At 45.1% G+C, this 18,646-nt stretch overlaps 1 protein-coding gene across 8 annotated transcripts; it reads right to left on the bottom strand.

Moving 5' to 3' along the window:
- Positions 1-740: 740 nt before the first annotated feature.
- SNUPN (snurportin 1) lies at positions 741-18,263 on the bottom strand. 8 transcript variants are annotated; one of them, XM_070497602.1, is made up of 11 exons: positions 17,650-17,811; positions 17,135-17,205; positions 15,625-15,778; positions 14,902-15,064; positions 12,241-12,385; positions 8,165-8,269; positions 7,842-7,938; positions 6,380-6,477; positions 4,450-4,527; positions 2,838-2,918; positions 741-1,333 (listed from the first exon to the last, which is right to left on the bottom strand). In XM_070497602.1, the coding sequence occupies exons 4-11, from the start codon at positions 15,057-15,059 to the stop codon at positions 1,010-1,012; spliced, it is 1,086 nt and encodes a 361-aa protein (XP_070353703.1). In that variant the 5' UTR covers positions 15,060-15,064; positions 15,625-15,778; positions 17,135-17,205; positions 17,650-17,811; the 3' UTR covers positions 741-1,009. The 8 variants fall into 8 exon arrangements, with proteins under 8 accessions (XP_070353703.1, XP_044620383.2, XP_014696899.2 ...); XM_044764448.2 differs by lacking the exon at positions 15,625-15,778 and having other exon boundaries at positions 17,650-17,809; XM_014841413.3 differs by lacking the exons at positions 15,625-15,778; positions 17,135-17,205 and having other exon boundaries at positions 17,804-18,263.
- Between the last annotated feature and the right edge of the window lie 383 nt (positions 18,264-18,646).

Below are 18,646 nucleotides of genomic sequence, written 5' to 3'. Positions count from 1 at the left end.
TCTGCATAACACACAGGCCCTTCATGATCAGGCCCATCTCTCTCTCCAGCCACCTCTCCCATTGCTCTCTAATCCTACTTTATACTTGAGCCATGCTGAAGCTACCTCAGGTCCCAAAGCAAGTTCTGCCCTGCTCTGGAGGGGTGCAACTACATACCCTCCTGCCTCTATGAGAAACTCCTCCACTCCTCATCTGCAGAGCACCTTTCTGTCCCTCCTCTGTGAAACCTTCCTCTGCTCTTCTCCGGCCCCAGTGCTCTAGGCATCTTTCTGCACTAAAGCAATCATCTCACCGTCTTGACACACTCTATAGGCTGGTGGGTTTATTTTCTGACTGGATCGTGAGCTCCTGAAGGGCAAGGACCAAGTCCTGTCCATCTCCATAAACCAATCTACATGACAGGGGCCTAGGACAAGGCTTATCTTCTGGAAGGTGCTCAAAAATTTGTTGAAGCAGTGAATGAACTCCATTTGTATTTTATCTCTGGCAGTGTCTAAACCAAAGAAAATCACACTTGTCTTTCAGAGGAGGGAATATATTTAAATACCAAGAACTGCAGTTCCTGGTAAGACCTTTTAGAAAATGACGTTACCAACAGCAGCAACTGGAAACTCAGCAGAATGCTTAAGTGCTAAAAACAGAGTGAAATGAGCCAAGACTTGAACAGTCATGGTTAGGTAGTCTGGGGGGAAGGCGGGGGAGATTCATGACTGCCTAAAGTTTAAGGACCACAAACAACTTTCTATCTTAAGAATTACATATATTTACATTGTGGATCTGGGATACACTTTTCATAGAAGCTGCTGCTCAAATCCAAAGACCACCCAACCTGGGAATCTCCCCCAACTGTTTGAGCCAGCATTTCAGGTAGGAGACAAGTTGTTTCCAGCTGGAGTGGCTCTGGAAAGTCCACTCTAAAATGAAGTCCCCTCTTGTCACTGTCCTCCTCCCCAACCTTCCTTCTGGGACCAAGCACCATCCCGTGACTCCCAAAGGAGGCTGCCTTCTTTAGTTCTCCATGAGGCTACTAGGGTGGTCTGGGGTATGGTGAGGGCTCTTCAGCTTGGGGGTAGACAGGTGCTCCAATTCATAGTGTCCATTCTGAGAGACCTTGTGTGTGAGTTTCTCCTTCACGCCCTCCTTCTGGCTCCTCTTGTGCTCAATAATCTGCTGGAGCTGGTGTCCAGCATATTCTGGCTTGGTGGTCAGTGGGCCAGATGGCACAGCTACTCCAAGAACATCTGACACCATGTAGGGGCGCAGCCAGCCCACCAGAGGAGTGCTTCCAGGGCTATAGTGGGTCTGCTTGTGGTAGAACAGAAGTCCATCTACCTACAAGAGGGGAAACGAGGGATCAAAATGACTTCTGGGGCTACATGTTACCAGGAGACCCTATACACACAGGGGCACTCTTTCTTGTGGTCCAACTCCTTTTTTCTGGGTCACTGCCAGAGGAAAAAGAGTCCTCATTTCTCATGCATGCAATATCTCTAAATGAAGAAATGGCCTAGAAAAACTAAATTTTAGAAAATAAAAACATAAATAGTGCTTTTCCTGTTTATAGGGTGCTTTCCTACCTACTATTTCACCCTCTTACCCACCATAAGGATGTTTGAGAGATGGGGCTGCTCAGGCTCATGGAGTTCTGGGATCCTCCCTAAAAACATACAGTGAGCATAAAGCAGAAATTCAACTTGAACCCAGATCTTCTGTCCCCAAATCCCATGCATTTTCCACCACCCAGAGGTCTCTGTAGTGGGGCACATGCTCCACACAGGGAACAAAGCAGGGGAACTGGATGGGCTCCTTTGAGATGCTCGACTGCTGAGCACAGGAGAAACAGGCTGTCAAGAAGCTCTGCTCCCCATGCCACTGTTGGCTGCCTAAATCTTCCCCCAAATTGTTTGTGAGCTATATTCTGGGAAGCTCAGTTTTTCTCAACAGGAAGATCTCCTACAAGTCCCATATTTTCTTTTCCGTGATTCAGTGACTCACCTCTAAAAAGCATTTATTGTCACTGGGCCTAAGGGTTATAAATAAAGATGGTGTTCTTACCACTTTCTTAATTGACTCCCAGAAATGAAGGCAACTCAGCCTTTGCTATTTTCTCATTTGGGAAGCTGTGATCCTTTTAGCAAAATTATATTCAGTTCAAGCAAATACTTGCAGGTGACTAGGCAGAATTTTAAAGGGTATGATGGGCAAGGGAAAGTTTGCTTGTTGAGCCTAGAGAGGGTAACTGCAGGTTTGAGGATCACAAAAGACTGCCCAGGACTGAGGAGCTTCTGGGAACATGAAACTTTCAGCGTTAAGACTGGAAAAGTCCAGGACAAACCAGGACGAGTTGGTCACCCTATTCCCATGCCACTGCTTAACAAGCACTGCCATCCCCAGGGACTATTTCCTCTTTGGAGCAAGTATTAGGAGTTCACACCACTGCGATCTGTCAGTCATAGAAGCCCCTTTACTTTACAACCAGCCATGGCAGTCAAACAAGGGGCCTGGTTCTCTGGTTTGTAGCAAAAAGAAGCACACAAGAAGGAGCTAGGAATGGAACCTCGCCCTGCCCCACAGGCCTCAGTTTCTCCATCTGTAAAATGAGAGTTAGATGAGCTGTCCTTTCAAGGCCCTTCCAGCTCTGGCATTCTGACTTATCCATCAGGGTGGAGCTGAGGCTCTGAAAGGCAGCAAGCATGTCCTTTCCCAGGAATCAGCTTTCAGCCCTTTTCTGATGCTTTGATGTGGCAAAGACAGAGGATCTCTTAGGACTCCATGTGGCCAAGTTTCCCTGTGTCCTACAATCACATCACAGCAATAAAGACAATGATTTTGTTACCTCAAAAGGGAAATCCATAGACAGCACCTTACACAGGCTCTCAGGGGTACAAGGGAAATTCTTTAGCCCCACAAATTTAAACTAAAATATAAATTAGAACAAAGAATTAGTATGTTTCAAATAATATTGGTTCCAGCAATTAAAAAGCTATATCAAAGAAGAAAAGTTTTCAGTTTCATTCTTCCGTACCTTCTCCCCTCCACCTACCCTCTGAATTACAGGTCAGTGGTTCTCAGCCTTGCTTTATACAAAAGAATCATCTGGGGGACTCTTAAAAATTACTGATGTCCAGGCCACACCCTGAGATTCTGACTGAACTGGTCTGAGGTGGGGCCCAGGCATTTTTTTAAGCTCTCCAGTTGATTTTAACATGCAGTCAGGACTGAGAACCACTGTCCTGTGCTAGGTTTAAGGACTATATGTGATTCTCCCAGCCCTGTGACAGTTGCCCCTTAATGAAGGGTTAGGGAAGCCCCTTTCATACCAGCAAGGATTTTTAGTCTGAAGTAGTATAACAAAGTGATTAGGACTACAAACTCTGAAGTGAGATTGCCTGGGTTTGAATCTCAGCTTTGCCAATCATTTAATCTCCATATGCCTGTTTTCCCATCTGTAAAATGGGATAATAAAAGTATCGACTTCATAGGCTTGTTGTGCAGATTCAATAAGATAATACACGTAGAGTACCTACAATAGCATCTCAGAGAGCAGCCCCATGCTCCCCTTCTTCAGTGATGTTCTTCCAGGACTCTATCATCACGGGAAGTACTGACCCCAATTACTGTCCTGTAACTGGTTATCCAATTGCCTTTAAAAAATTTGTAAGCAATCCACGTAAGTGCCAATCTGCAGAGTTTAACTAATAAAATGCCCAGAAAATAGCTGTCACATATTTAAATCATTGAGGGGATAGCCAAAACACTTGGGCTATCATCCTGGACTGTGAGAGCTGGGGAAGGCCTTCCCATCTCTCAGCCTATATTCTCATCTATAAAAGAGAGGACTGAATAGATGAGGACACACTTAGTTCAGATACAAGAGCAGAGGTTCTCAAAGTGTGGTCCACAGACAAGCAGTATCAGCATTACTTGGGAACTTGTTAGAAATGCAAACTCTCAGGCCTCACCCTAGACCTACTGAATCAGAAACTCTAGGGATGAGACCCAGGAGTCTGTTTTACCAAGCTTCTAGGTGCTGCTGATGCATGCTACAGTTTGAGAACCACTGTATTAGAATTCTAAATAACATTATTAATAAATGCAGTTATTAGCGTCTTATATCTAACACTATTTACTGAGCACCTACCATAAGTATTATGCTAGGAGGACTTGCATATTTATATAATTTGGTTCTTAGAACAATCCTGTAAAGTAGCTGTTATTAACCCTACTATACAGATGAAGAAACTAAAGCCAAGTGAAGTTATTAACTTAGTAATTGTTAAAGCCAAAACTGGAATTCAGATCTGGATGACTGTTAAGCCCATACTCTTCCCATTATGCCATGCTGCCTCAAAAAAAGAGAATTTCATTCATAATGATTATATTTAGATAACAGATCAATCCAAACCAATCCCCACAAAGAACTCTCTAATCCTAATACCAGATCTTACAGGGTTGAGCTTGGTCTTCTCTCCCAGTCCTTCTTCTTCTGGTAACTTTGAATGCATCCAGTAGAATCGGAAATCAGTCTGCCACAGAGAAGGAAAAAAAAAGATGAAATATTGCTCATCTCAAACTACAATATGAACAAAAACACCCCATTCTAAGTAGCCACCTGATTTATGAAGACATAAGCCCTCCTATCATTACCCTCTTTTCCCTTAAAACACTACCATAAGGTCAAGAAAGTGTTTATAAAATCTTTGAAGATTTTTTCATAAAATCCAATAGGATTATTAATAGCAGTAGAGCCAATATTTATCACTGAAGGCCTACTATGTGTCAGGCTCCATGCTAAGGACTTTACACACATAATCTTATTAATCCTCAACCACCCTCTGAAAGTTATGGTTGTCTCCATTTTACAGGTGAAGACTCTGAGCCTCAGAGAAATTATGTCATTTGCTCAGGTGCACAAGGAAGATGCTGTGGGACCCAGGAATCTCCAACTCCAAAGCATGTTATGTTAACCTTTGTTTTACTTTAATCCCAAGGATTAGAAACTACTATACAATTGTGACTTCTCATAAACTACTTTATTCTCTGAATTACTGATATGTACCCTTCTATAGTTATTTAGGGCCTTTTCTTTGTTTTAAATTATTTTACCTTCAGAAATTTAAAAAAACAGTTTTTATTTATACTATAAAAATATAGGTTGTTTTAGTTACCAAATTTATAGGTTTGTGAATCCATTTTATAAAACACCCTTGAACAGAATTAAAGGAAAATATGTTCTGAATTGAATTTACAAGTTCTGAGTTTTCGGCTCGACTCTGCACTTGAGCAAGGTAGTGAACATCCGTGGCTCTCGGTTTCCACATCTATATGATGAGGAATAATAATAGTACTTACATTATAGAGTTGTTATAAGGGAATCAATGAGGTAATGCTCATAAAGTGTTTAGCAATGCAAATCTTGGCTGTTATTGTTTGAATGAGGTGCACGTGAGAATTCTGAAGTCCCGCATGATTTGGAAACCTAGCTTGGGGAAATGGCTTTGGAAAGCAGCAGCCTGTGGTGATAACCTATGATTCTCACACTTGGGCCAGCATGAGGAGCTCCTGGAGGCTTGTAAAACATAAGCCTCACCTCCATAGTTTCTAATTTAGCAGATCTGAGAATTTGCACTTCTAACAACTTTCTGAGGCCACACATAGAGAACCATTATGATAAAATAATGGAAAGGAAACATAAAAAAACTACCACTATAAAACTGGGACAATTGGGAACAGAGAAGGAACCTGTGGGGCTGACCTAGCCTCTCTCTGATGACTGCTACTGTCATTCTTGTAAGAACTGCCAATCCGAGAAAAATGTTGAGGGAAGGGGAAAATTGAGCAGAGAATATTTGGGCCTCCCCTCACTTGGAAAAATCTCCTTCCAGAGCTAGCCTCTCAGAGATTTGAGGCTTTAGTGTTACACGAAGGAGGCCCTGCCATTTTCAGGGTCAGGATGTGGCTGGTGAAGAAGTGAAGGTGGCAGGAGTCTATTTGATAGTGCCTTACATCCACCTTCTCTCCCTTGTGCTGCCTGCACAAGGTGGCCTCCCTTCACCCACAATCTTCCCTGCCAGCAACCCTCGCACACTCTGGAGAGGGGAGGAGACAGTTACAGCTCCTACAGAGTCTCAGCCTACCCCTCTGCTCTGTTTCTCTTTCCTCCCCACAAGAACTGCTATACTTCCCGTAGTTCCTCCTTTTTTAAAACAAAGCTAATCTAAACACTCAAAGATGCAAGGAACATTAGATAATGTTCTTGATACACCACATCCTGTACACATCAAGAAGCTGGTCACGTACCAAACCCACATGCTGAGCCACTTTCCCGGGAGGAGAGGAGAAAACAGGAGAAGACATGAGGGAAGTATCAGTCCTTACCTGGCAGTCATAAAAAGGGTGTCCCCGCCAGCACATCACATCTAGAACATAGTATGTCTGATTCACCTCACTGTAAATGCAATCCAGAATGGTGTAGTCTGGGACAAAAGCAGAAAGTCAGTAGAAGGTTCCCCCTCCAATCAGGGCTCCCTCCACCACAATCTCCTGAGCCCCATCTTGGGGGCTTGGAAACCGAGTCCAATAATCCTCAGTGTTTGCAGTGAGCACCAGAACTAAGGACTAAGGATTCATCAGGAAGAAAGTTCTTCACGGCCCTTTCTGGCTACCTGGTGCAGCTTAATGCTGACCTGAGATAGGACAGCACAAGAGGGATCAAGACACCCTTGGCTAAGTGGAAATTCTGAACTTTCAGATAAATTGGGACATTTACTCACCTTAGAGAAGCTCAACTGTGAAAACAAGTAATCTTCCATTTTAGTTTACAACTACTTTTTGAGTTCCTATCATAGGTACTATGTTCTGTGGGGAATACTGACTATTAAGTAGTCTCTGCCTTTAAGGATGTTACAATCCAGTTAAGGAGATAAGATGATACCGAGGAAAGAACCAAGAGCTGAATTGTACAGCACAAACTAAGAGAAACAGGAGTTCCAGAAAAAGGAGACTGGAGCAGCAGGTAATGCTTCATGGAAGAAATGGGATATAAACAGAGTCTTCTGGGATCAGAGGACTAAAATAACAGGGCAGAGGGGAGGTGGGAGGGCATTTTGGGCTGGAGTACTGAAGTGGCATGAGCAAACGCCCAGAGGTAGAATGAACTGGGCACCTGTGGGGAGCAAGGAGGCAAGCCAGCTGGACAGAGATAGGGTGTGTATGGAGAGTAGGGGAAAGAATGAGGATGGATGGGCCAGAGCCCGCATGTGAAGGCCTCTAAAAGCCAAAGAGGAGTCTCGGCTCAGTACCGAGGACATAAGGAACCACCAAGGGAGCATGAACAGGCAGGGAAGACAGCAGGGTTCAGGCCTAGCTCTGCCACTTCCTCACTGACTGACCATGGGCAAGGCATTTAACCTGCATAATCTTAGTCTCCTCAGCTGGGTCCAGGTAGGAGGGAGAAGCTAAGGTTAGGACAATGATAAAGCAGAAAAGGGAATTTAGAAGGGGAGCCCCTGCAACAGCTTACTGTATGTTACACTTGGTATTCTTAGGGAACTTTCCTCAAAAAACTGCACCTGTCACTTTGTAATGGAAGTCCATGGGAAAGGTGTACTGACCTTAATTCAGGGATTTACTGCCCAGCAGGCCTCACAGGGCTGCATCTATTCTGCAATTGAGGAGGCCTGACATTGAAGGAGAGGGCCTGAGTCCTGTGGGCAGGACAATGTCTACGTGCAGTTTCAAAGGTATGCTTTCAAAATGGGTTTTTAAAAGAACTAACCAAGCAACTTACATTGTCTTTGACTGATTATAAACTTAACAAATGGACAATGTTTGTAGATACCTTTTGCTGTTGTTGAGTTTCGCCTGTTGCCTCCTGGCAGAAGGGAAGAAAACCTGTTGACACAGTAACCACTCTTGGTGTAGGCGCTGGTAGAACCCTGTGTGGAAAGAAAATTACCATTTTCATAGGCATCAAAGTCTCCTCAACTTCTGCTTCTACATTCTGCAGAGGTGTCATCAGCCCAAAGATGGCTCTCAACAAATCCCTCCTGCAGGAAAGTGTTTCAATCCCCATGCCAGGCACAGCAGCTGTGGCAGATAAGGAATAGAGAACGCAAAGAATTCCTCCTGCTACAGACCAGGCAGCAGGAGGGAGCTACTCACCCTGGAGGCCACGATAAGGGCTCTTTTTCCAACGGGGCACACGACCACAATCCATTCCTGCCCCAAATCTGAAGGGACATCAATTAACCACTCAGAGAGCATTAACTGGGAACACAAAACATGGTGTTAAAAATCAACAGCAATGTGCTGCTCCAGTGTTTACAGTGACGAAGAATTCATGTCCTATGTATATCATGAAAATACATCTAAACGATTGAGGGTAGAAAAGGCTGACAGTGGGACCTCCACCCCACTTGCTCTTAGCAGTCAACTCATCTCCCGCTCAACTGATGGGATGGAGGCCACTTACTGTGAACTTCAGCTTCTCTCTTCACTTTCACTACCTGCATCCATTCTCACTACTTCACCTCCTGTATGTGGGTGATAGGACCCCTTTCCTTTTGTTACTTTGTCCACCCACCTACCATGATCATAACGATTATGTTCCAGGGTTATACCTCAGAGATGAATAAGGTCCCTGACCTTGAGATGCTCTGAGACTAGATCATCATTTCCCAAACTGGTGACCTGTATTGTACTAAAGGATGTTAGGAAATCTGCCTCAAAAAAAAAAAAAAAGCTGAGGTGAAAAGAATTAGAAAAGATTAACTCTTCCACTCATCACTCATAGTCCCTCCCATCTAAAGTAACACTTTGGCCCATCAATTAATTCCTCCCACTGAATCTTTCATCATTCCTTCCTCTTAGTCCACAAAACACTCAACCCCTAATCTTCAAAAACAAAACAAAAATAAAACCTTTTCATCACTCTGCGCTTCTCTTAAGATATTCCATTTTCCTCTTTTTTTAAAACTACTTCATATTTCCTGATGCTGCCTTCCCGCCCACTCTGACACCCTCAGTCCAGATTTGCTACCCCATAGCCCTGCAAAATCAGTGACCTCCTCGCTGCCAAGTCTCTCTCTTCCCTCACCTCCCCCTTGTTCTCCCCGCTCCACTCCTTGTATCATGCTGCCAGTCACATCCGCCTCCTCCTTGACATATGTTCCCCTGGACCCAAGACACAGTGCTATTCCGTTTTTTCCTCCAAACCTTCCTCCCCACACTCCCCCAAATCATGTCAATAATATTCAGGGGGCTATTTTAGGTTCGCCTTTTCTGTTCCCTTAGATGCTGTCCCCTTGGGGGTGGATTTCATCTACTTCTGTACCTTCACTCATTGCTCCTAAGACGATGTCTCCCAATTCTACTTTTACATCTCCAGAGCTCTTTCCTTTCCTCCAGGCCTATATTTCTGGCTGTCCACTCAGTGTCTCTTTCTGTTTGTTCCCTCTTTACTTTAAACTCAGCATCTCCAAAAGGGAATTCATTGCCTTCTGTTGCTCAAGCACTTCTCATCTCTGCAACACCCACCCTTCCCTTCTGCATTCTGCAGCTCTGTTAATGGCACCACCATTCTCTCTTACTGAATCTTAATCCCAAGGCATAATCAACCCTCCCTTAAAGAATAATAGTAATACAACACCAAAAGCACAAGTGACAAAACAAAAAAAACAAATTAGACTACATCAAAATTTAAAACTTTTGTGCTGCCAATGATACCATAAGCAAAGTGAAGAGACAACTCACAGAATAGAAGAAAATATTTGCAAATCATGTATCTGATAAGGGACTTATATCTAGAATATATATATATATATAAAGAACTCTTACCACTCAAAAATAAAAGACAACCCAATTAAAAAATAGGCAAAGGATTTGAATAGACATTTCTCTAAAGAAGATATACAAATAGCTAATAAGTACATGAAAAGATGCTCAAAAGCATTAATCAGTAGGGAAATGCAAATCAAAACCATGAGACACCGCTTCATACCCACCAGGATGGCTATACCCAAAAGTACGGACAATAACAAGTATTGGCAAATATGTGGAAAAACTGGAACTCTCATACACTGCTGGTGGGAACATAAAAAGGCATAGTCACTTTGGAAATCCATCTGGCCTCAAAAGATTAAACATAGAGTTACCATATGACCCAATAATTCCACTCCCAGGTATATACCCAAGAGAAATGGAAACATATGTCCACAAAAAAACTTGTAAATGAGGGGCCAGCCCAGTGGTGCAGCGGTTAAGTGCGCATGTTCCGCTTCTCAGCAGTCCAGGGTTTGCCAGTTTGGATCCTGGGTGCGGACATGGCACCACTTGGCAAAAGCCATGCTGTGGTAGGCGTCCCACATAGAAAGTAGAGGAAGATGGGCACGGATGTGAGCTCAGGGCCAGCCTTCCTCAGCAAAAAGAGGAGGATTGGCAGCAGTTATTAGTTCAGGGCTAATCTTCCTCCAAAAAAAAAAAGCAGCTAATATTTGTGAGGCATTTATAATGGGCTCTGAGCTAGGTATTTAAGGTACATTATCTAATTTAATCCTTCTAACAATCCTATGAGATAGGTACTATTACTATCTCCCATTTTACAGATATGAAACCAGAGACTTAGAGTAGTTAAGTAACTTGCTCGATGTCAACAGAGCCTGGCTTTGAGGTCAGGTCTATGTGACCTCAGAGCTTAAACCCTTAACCACTTCTCATACTGCCTCTCCTATCCAATCCACTGCTAAATTCTGTCCAATCTACCTGGCAACATTTCTCACACTCATGACCTCTTTTTCCTCCCACATTCACTGTCCTTGGCTCCCATCACTAGATGATTTTAGCAAACTAAAGAGCTTACTACAGTCTCTCCCTTCCAGGCCCTTCTACACACTGATGTGGGTGTCATCATATGAAGTCCCAACTCTGGCCCTGGCTCAAAAATTCTCAGGGGTTCCCCAGAATCTAAATCTCAATCTAAACTTCTACACATATTTCTGCTGTACTCCATCCCCCAACCTTATGCTGCTCCATCCTCATGGCCTGCACACTGCTCCTGAACACATCATATACTCCTCTCCCACCTCTGCACTCTTGCTTAGCCTGTTCCTGCTGCCTGGAATGCCCTGGAATGCTCTGCACCTCTGCAAGTCAATGTCCTACCCATGCTTTAAAGCTGCCTCCTCTTTCATTAACTTTTTCCTGATTTCAAACCCTGCTTCCTTCCCTGTTTGAAGTTAATCTCACTTTCTTATAGCAAAAGCAATAATCTACACTTATTCCAGGAGTGCAGGGGCTATTTATGGCCTATGACTATCTTCCCCACAGCACAGCCTAGCTTAACACAGAGCAGAGCCTTCAGTAATACTTGCTGAACAGAACTGAACTGAACTTTGTCATAGAGGATGTTATCTGTGCTGTATTTGGGGCAGAGAAAGAGGATGGGAGTGTGTGCACCCAGGAACCATATTCTAAAGGTGGGAGAGGATTCTGAGGTGACAAAAACTTGGGTTATACAGAGAGCTATACATTAGGAGGGTAGACCCCTGCCCCCATTTGGACCCATACCCTGTCTTCTGGAATACCTGGACTGCCTAGAGCACTGGACAGTCTCCAGGCCTGCTTCCCTTATGACACCATAGGCCACAGGGGTTTCCTCTCTGGAAGAACAGGGAATTTAGTCAAGTTTGTTATAGTGATCTTTTGTTTCATGGCCTCACCCTTATACAGGCCAACTTGCTGGCCTGGGGTGGCTGGGCAGGCTCCTCGTATTCAAGGGCAGCTGTACTTCCCACCTTCTACCATTCGAATGTGAAGATCCAAGACTGACATCTTAGTCCACCACTTAGGGAAGACCACCAACCTAGAATGTGGGGTGGGGGCAGTGCTGGGCTGGGAAGGCCCAATCCAGAACAGCTGTGCAATGACTAAGAAATGATAAGCACATGGAATCTGTTAGTATATCGATAGCTCAGGGGCCTTCTGCAGCAGGCTGGCAGCCTCTGGTTCCCAAATCCACTACCCACAGACTCCATCAGTGATCTCCAGTCAGCACACGACACTGTAAGCCATCTCTTCTTTTCACCTCATAAACTTTATGCACATCAGCATTTTTTTTGCAGTTCCCATTCCTTTTCCTCCCTCATCCTCCTCTCTGTATGGCAACATTTATTTCAGTGGACTCTCACTACACAGCAAAGAGAGTGGGACTAGCCAGGCCTAATCATCTCTGGACTACTCACTTGATTAGCATAGCGTTTTGGTAACTTCTTGCCAGTGTCAATGTCCATTTCTTCGTCATCTTTCTTATCTTCTTCCTCACTCTCCACCCCTGTCCAGTCATCTTCAGCCAGTCTTCTGGCATGATTCACATAATCCAGCCGCTTGCTGGAGAAAAAAATGGCATAAGGACAGATCTTTATGTCTTATAGGAAGATGCCCTACAATGTGACAGATTTAATTCAAAGGCTCCAAATTCTGGAGCAACTTGGGAATTCTCCAATCCCCAAGGAGTAAAAGACAATAGAATTTCCTTTGTAAGGCTCAACTAGTTGACCACCTGATCACAGAACCTAAATAGGAAACCCCCTCTGAACACACTCAGCCTTCCTCAGAGTTTCCTAAGAATGGGCAAAGTAAAATATTCAAAGAATTTTCAAGGTTCAGTAGTGGCTGACCACACTCCCACCTGCCCCCTCCCCACCAAGTCTCCCACCTTCACCCCAGGTGAAAGCTGACACTTCCCTGCAAGGCAGATAGCTAGTCCAAAGGCCCCCTGGGACTGAAGAGAGCAAACACTGAAATGCAGTGAGAAGTTTAAAACAAGGACAGCTTCTAGGCTTTCCACTTTATACAGCTTTCTGAGGAGCAGCCAGGCCTTTCTCCAGTTCTTATCCAACTTTCAAAAAAGGTCACTTAGAAAAAACTAAGGGGGCCGGCCCCGTGGCATAGTCGTTAAGTTCAGTGTGCTCCACTTTGGCAGCCTGGGTTCACGGGTTTGGATCCCAGGCACAGACCTGCACCACTCCTCAGCCATAATGTGGCAGCAACCTACATATAAAAAAAGTGGAGGAAGATTGGCACAGATGTTAGCTCAGGGCTAATCTTCCTCAGCAAAAAAAATAAAAGAAAAAACTAAGGAAAAGAGTAGACTTTAGTTACTAATAAGGTATCAATATTGGTTCATTAGTTGTGACAAGTGTAGCATAATGTAAGATGTTAGCAATATAGGAAACAGGGTGCAGAGTATGTGGGAACTCTTTGTACTACACAACTTTTCTGTAAACTAAAATTTTTCAAAAATAGAATGTTTACTGAAGGAAAAAAATGCCACTTAGTTTATGATTTAATACCTTTTACTTGTTTCTCTTTATTGTTATCTTGCTCTTTTTAAAAAACTGCATATTCTAGAAAGTTTGTGAAATTGAGAAGAAAAAGAATCTTTTGAAACCTGATTGTTCCAAAGTGCTTTGTAGATATCACGTAACCTCCTACACTTGGTTTCCTCAACACTAAGGCGAGAGATCAACCACTGAGGCAATGAGACCAACTCAGCTGGTTTCTTCTCACACACACACATGTTCATGTACATTCACACAAAGGTACACACCAGAGAGAGCATACGAAGCACAGTGTTCTTTTATTTCAAGAATAAAGGAGAGCTGGTGTACTTGTACATGTGGGAAAGGATGTGTGTCTGTGGTTACTTCCCAGGCACTATCTAATCACAAGACAAGGAAACTATCCAGATGCTCATCAGTAGAGGATTGGTTAGATTACATTATGAACTATTCAGTTAATGGAATATCTGGCACCATAAAAAAGGAATGAGGAGGCACTTAATGAACTGATACAGCATCTCTTCAAAAAACACTATTAAATAAATGTACAGAATAGTGTTTTGTACGCTGCTACTTCTGTTAAAGAAAAAAAGGTTATGTACATATACAACGACATATCTCATATGTGGTTGCTCATATCTGTGTAGACTATCTTTGGAAGGATACACAAGAAACTAATAATACGGGAGAGAAACTAGATGATTAGGGGACAAAACTGGGAGGGAGACTTTTCACCATGCACCTTTATATATTTTGAATTTTGAACCATATGAATGTATTACCTATTCCAAATTAATTAATTACAATTTTTAAAAACCAGTGGGTGGGTGGGGGGAGTGATCTGAGCAACCCAGAGGCCACAGGGAGCCATCTCTGCTAAACACATCCAGTGATGCAGCACTGGGAAGAATGCAGACGGGATGGAGACTGCAGCTGTTAACAGTTCCTCCTAATCCTGAATTCCATAATTTATTACCCAGAAGAGGCCTGAGTAGCACTGAGAATAAAAGGAGAGGCCCTGCCTTCAGAACAGCCCCACCTCAAACACTCCTATCCTGCTTGCTCATCTTGGCATAGAGAATGAAGTGTATGGAAGACATTTCCTCAGATTCCCTGTGGAATTATTTGTCTTGAACTCCCAATGGCTCCACAGGAACATTTGGGTTGAAGGCAGACAGGAAGACCACATCACTGCAACGATTCAGAGTGCAGGAGAAGCCACACAGGGAATGTGGGGAGTGGAAGTCTGGGCGTGGCTTTCACAAGTCCCTAAACTGCCAAAGCTCAGTACTGCTGCCAGGAAAAAAAGAAAAAATTAACCAAATAATTGAGCTTTTGCTTTCCAACTTCAGTCTCTCCCTACTTCCTCATCTTTTCCTAAACTCTGGGTGTAAAGGATGTCTACCTCTGCTAGGATTTACCCCTCCCAACCTCGAGGGCAAGATGATCAACCTACAAAGGGTCTACTTTGAAGAGGGTTCTGTAGACACAAGCCCAGAGCCTCCTGAATGGTTCACAGCTCTCGCCTAGAGAAAGAGGCCAAGGCATTAAAATATCCCTTACGATTTCTGCAGTTCCAGCAATCGGCGGCGGCGCTCGCTCTGCTCCAAGGAACTGTACTTGGACTTGTACTGGGACAGACGGGGGTGTGGGGCAGCTGTGCTGTTCAGATCTTGAGACACAGAAAAGCTACTAGCCAGGGCTTGACTCAGCTCTTCCATCTTCCCTACAAACGAAAACATCAGAAAATGGTTTGTTCACTTCATATCACCTCCTGTGTACAGGCAGTTTATGATGTAACGTGATGGCTACAGTCCTAAAAAACCTCACTTAATCCAAAATCACAACTGTTTCCATGGGAAAAAAAGAAGTTAAAGGGTAAATGAGTTACATATGAGTAATGAAGTTATTTGCTACAGATATTTAATGATCATTCTGATAGCTCTGAGTGTATAAACTTAAACATTAACCACTAAGTAAACTCATCTCATGATTGAATCTAACTTTTACTCTTTGTCATCCATCACCAGGGCCATGTCATTAATTCCTTCTTACCACTATTGACATCCAGTGATGTGATCAACTATCTAACTTTTCCCTGAATAGTTCTAAATAGCCATTACTCAATAATTAATATAACTTTCTGATGCAAGTTTTATCCAGTTGGTTGTTTAATTTTCTAATAAACACCAACTCACATTAAGAAAATTTAGCTTCAGGAGAAATACTGGTTCTGGGGCCCCTGGTGGAAAACAAGAGGAGCCAAAAACCAAATCTGGCAGTTACCTTCTCATTTTATACTTTGTTTTGTTTCTTTGTTTGTTTGTTTTGGATGGGCAGAAGGAAGGCTTCAGGGCTATCTATGTCAGGCTCACTTGGAAAAGAGCTAGAATGTCGAAGGCTGCCTCCCAGTTAACACCAGCTGCTCCAGGAGTGTGGACTGACATGTGGTACATTTGGGAGACAGGGAGTAGACATCATGTTAGAGACGGACTACCCAGGTGGACCCTAAAGAACAGGAGTGGAGATGGGGCTGGCCCGGTGGCGCAGTGATTAAGTGCTCACATTCCACTTCGGGGGCCTGAGGTTCGCTGGTTCAGATCCCAGGTGCGGACATGGCACTGCTTGGCAAAAGCCATGCTGTGGTACCACATATAAAGTAGAGGAAGATGGGCATGGATGTGAGCTCAGGGCCAGTTTTCCTCAGCAAAAAGAGGAGGATTGGCAGCAGAAGTTAGCTCAGGGCTAATCTTTCTCAAAAAAGAAAAAAAAAAAAAGAATAGGAGTGGAGAGAAAGAGGTGAACTCACACTTCACTCACTCTCCTGTGAATGAAGGTATAAGGTGGCACAGGAGCTTACCCAAGGGTTAAAGGTATGTCTCAGACTGTAAGAAAACAGGAACATTTGGAGAAATCTGACTCACACAGCTGGGCTGGCTCAACCCTTCGGTTCTAGTGCAAACCAGAGGTTCGCCACCAGTGCTTAAACTCCACCCTAGGCCAGGTCCCAGTGCTCTGAGCACCACACCCAACAGGTTCATTTCAGAGCCTCCAGTTAAAAATACAACTCTGCGGGGGCCAGCCAGTGGCATGGCGGTTTGGTTTGTGCACTCTGCTTCAGTGGCCCAGGGTTCACCAGTTCGGATGCCGGGTGCGAACCTATGCACTCCTTATCAAGCCATGCTGCAGCAGGCATCCCATATATATAATAGAGGAGGATGGTCAAGGATGTTAGCTCAGGGCCAGTCTTCCTCAAAAAAAACCCAAAAAAAACAACTCATGACACATAGCACAACCAGAGGCACTCACAGCTAGAATACACAACTATGTACTGGGGGGCTTTGGGGAGAAAAAGAAGAAGAAAAAAATGAAGAAGACTGGCAACAGTTGTTAGCTCAGGTGCCAATCTTTAAAAAAACAAACAAAAAACTCATGACATAAATTTACCACCTCAACCATTTTTAAGTGTACAGTTCAGTAGCGTTAAGTACTTCACATTGTTGTGCAAGCAAGCTCCATTGAACTCTTTTCATCTTGCAAAACTGAACCTCTATACCCATTAAACATGAAAGTAACTTTTTTCTTACTTAAGATTAACATATTATCAGTGTGGATTTGAGGCGTGTCTTAACATATTTGTAAAGCAAGCAGGGTGGCCATTCCTGGTTGCGGCTGGGTGATGGGTACTTAGAATCCATAATGGTATGATATTTTCTGTATTTTTCTGTACTTTTGTGTAAGTTTGAACACTTCTATAATCAAAATTTTAAAAAGATTCCTTATGTCTTCGGCTTACCTAAGTAACCACCAAATCTAAAACACATTTATTAGGCCTTATCATGCTTTATCTCGGTGTGGGTTCCCGCTCTGCCAAGAATCACAACATTCTTACAACTGACGCCGTGGATACAGGGGCGCTCCCTGTACGTTCCTTTAGGGCTGGCTCCTGCTCTTTCAACCCATTCCTTGTATGGTGCTGTCTCCAAGGGTTCTGACCTCATCTTGGGTCGTTTTATCCTCCACCTGTATCCACCACCCTACTAACTCCCAAATTTCCGATCCTCCCTGGTCCCTCCCCCGCGCTCCAGGTCGATGGGTGTCCCTTGCCTCCTCCCCTGGAGTCCCTGCCTCGCGTCCCCCAGCGGCTCCTCGGCGTCTCCCACGGGCTTCAGCCCCGGGGACTCTACCTGGTCCACTCGGCCGTCCTCCCCACCACAGTCCCGCCCTGCCTTTCTCTAGGGATGAGGTCATCTAGACTTTGCAGGATTCGCCCCTCCCCCACAGAAAGTCCCCCAGGGGTCGTGGCCAGACCGCCCGGAACAGAAGAGCCGAAGCGCGCCCCAAGCGGAGACCCCAGCCTGGCTCTGCCCGTCCAGGTGACACCTCCGGAGGCTGGGAACGCGAAGCCGGGAAGAAGGAGTCACAGCCCTGAGCCAGGGGGCTCAGGCTCGAACCCAGGACTCACCGGGCGGAGGTGACACTTCCGCGCGCGCCGCCGCCGCCGCCACCGCCGCCGGGGACTGACCAATCAGCTGCCTGGAAGAGCTGGGCCCGCCCCCTGGGCCGCCGAGTTCCGGGTCCTCCCGCGGCTGCGAACGCCGCGAGTCCTTCCGCGGTCGGCCGCCGCTAGCCGTCACTTCCGCCTTCAATCGCCGGGGCTTTCCTGTCAGCCGGGGCGGGCCCCTAGCTGCTCCTGCGGGGTTGGCGGCAGGACCCCTGCTGCGAGGTCATGGGGCCGGGCCGAGGCCTCCCTCCCAGGCACAAGCTCCGCGGGGCTTCTTTCGCCAACTGGAGGAACCCCGATCTCGCGGGCGAGCATTCTAGGCCCTCCAGCCCCGGGCCCCGCTGCCCGCTTCTCCCGCCCGCCCAGCCTTCAGGGGTGCACCGACAGTCTGCCCCTCCTGTGCCCGAGCTTTGCTGCCCGCTGTGTGAGGGACTCCGCCTACCCGCCCCTCACACCCCCGAGGCTCAGACGATTCGACGTTTCCTCCCTTTCGCCTTTACGACACCAGATACATACCTGGATTACAGCCCCTTTGCTCGGTTTAGGAGTTTTTCTTTTTCCCACTTGGCTATCGGCTTGGCAATGGCAGGCACCTGGCTTGCTTCCTGCTTAAGTAGTCAGCGTCCAGCACAAGGCACTCCGTACACTCTGGGTGAAGAGATGATTGAATTGGTGCAAGGGGTGAGGGGAAGCGGCCGAGATCTATCAAACTAGAGTGCAGCGTCTGCGGCGCAAAATAAAAATATGAATAGCCATACATTGAGCCAGACACTGTGTTTCACATGAATTATCTCATTTAATCTT

The sequence above is a fragment of the Equus asinus genome, chromosome 2, assembly GCF_041296235.1.
Source record: "Equus asinus isolate D_3611 breed Donkey chromosome 2, EquAss-T2T_v2, whole genome shotgun sequence".
Taxonomy (NCBI): Eukaryota; Metazoa; Chordata; class Mammalia; order Perissodactyla; family Equidae; genus Equus; species Equus asinus.
Note: the sequence above shows the minus strand (reverse complement) of the source record. Positions and strands in the feature narration are given on the sequence as shown.

Bases quoted from the DNA above. Each gene is read 5' to 3' on its own strand.
- SNUPN (XM_044764448.2), bottom strand. From the start codon at position 17,162: ATGTGTTTTAGATTTGGTGGTTACTTAG. The intron at 15,065-17,134 runs GTAAGCCGAAGA...TTTCGTTTGTAG, and splicing joins TAGATTTGGTGGTTACTTAG to GGAAGATGGAAGAGCTGAGT. The intron at 8,270-12,240 runs GTGAGTAGTCCA...TTGTGTTCCCAG, and splicing joins CAAAACGCTATGCTAATCAA to TTAATGCTCTCTGAGTGGTT.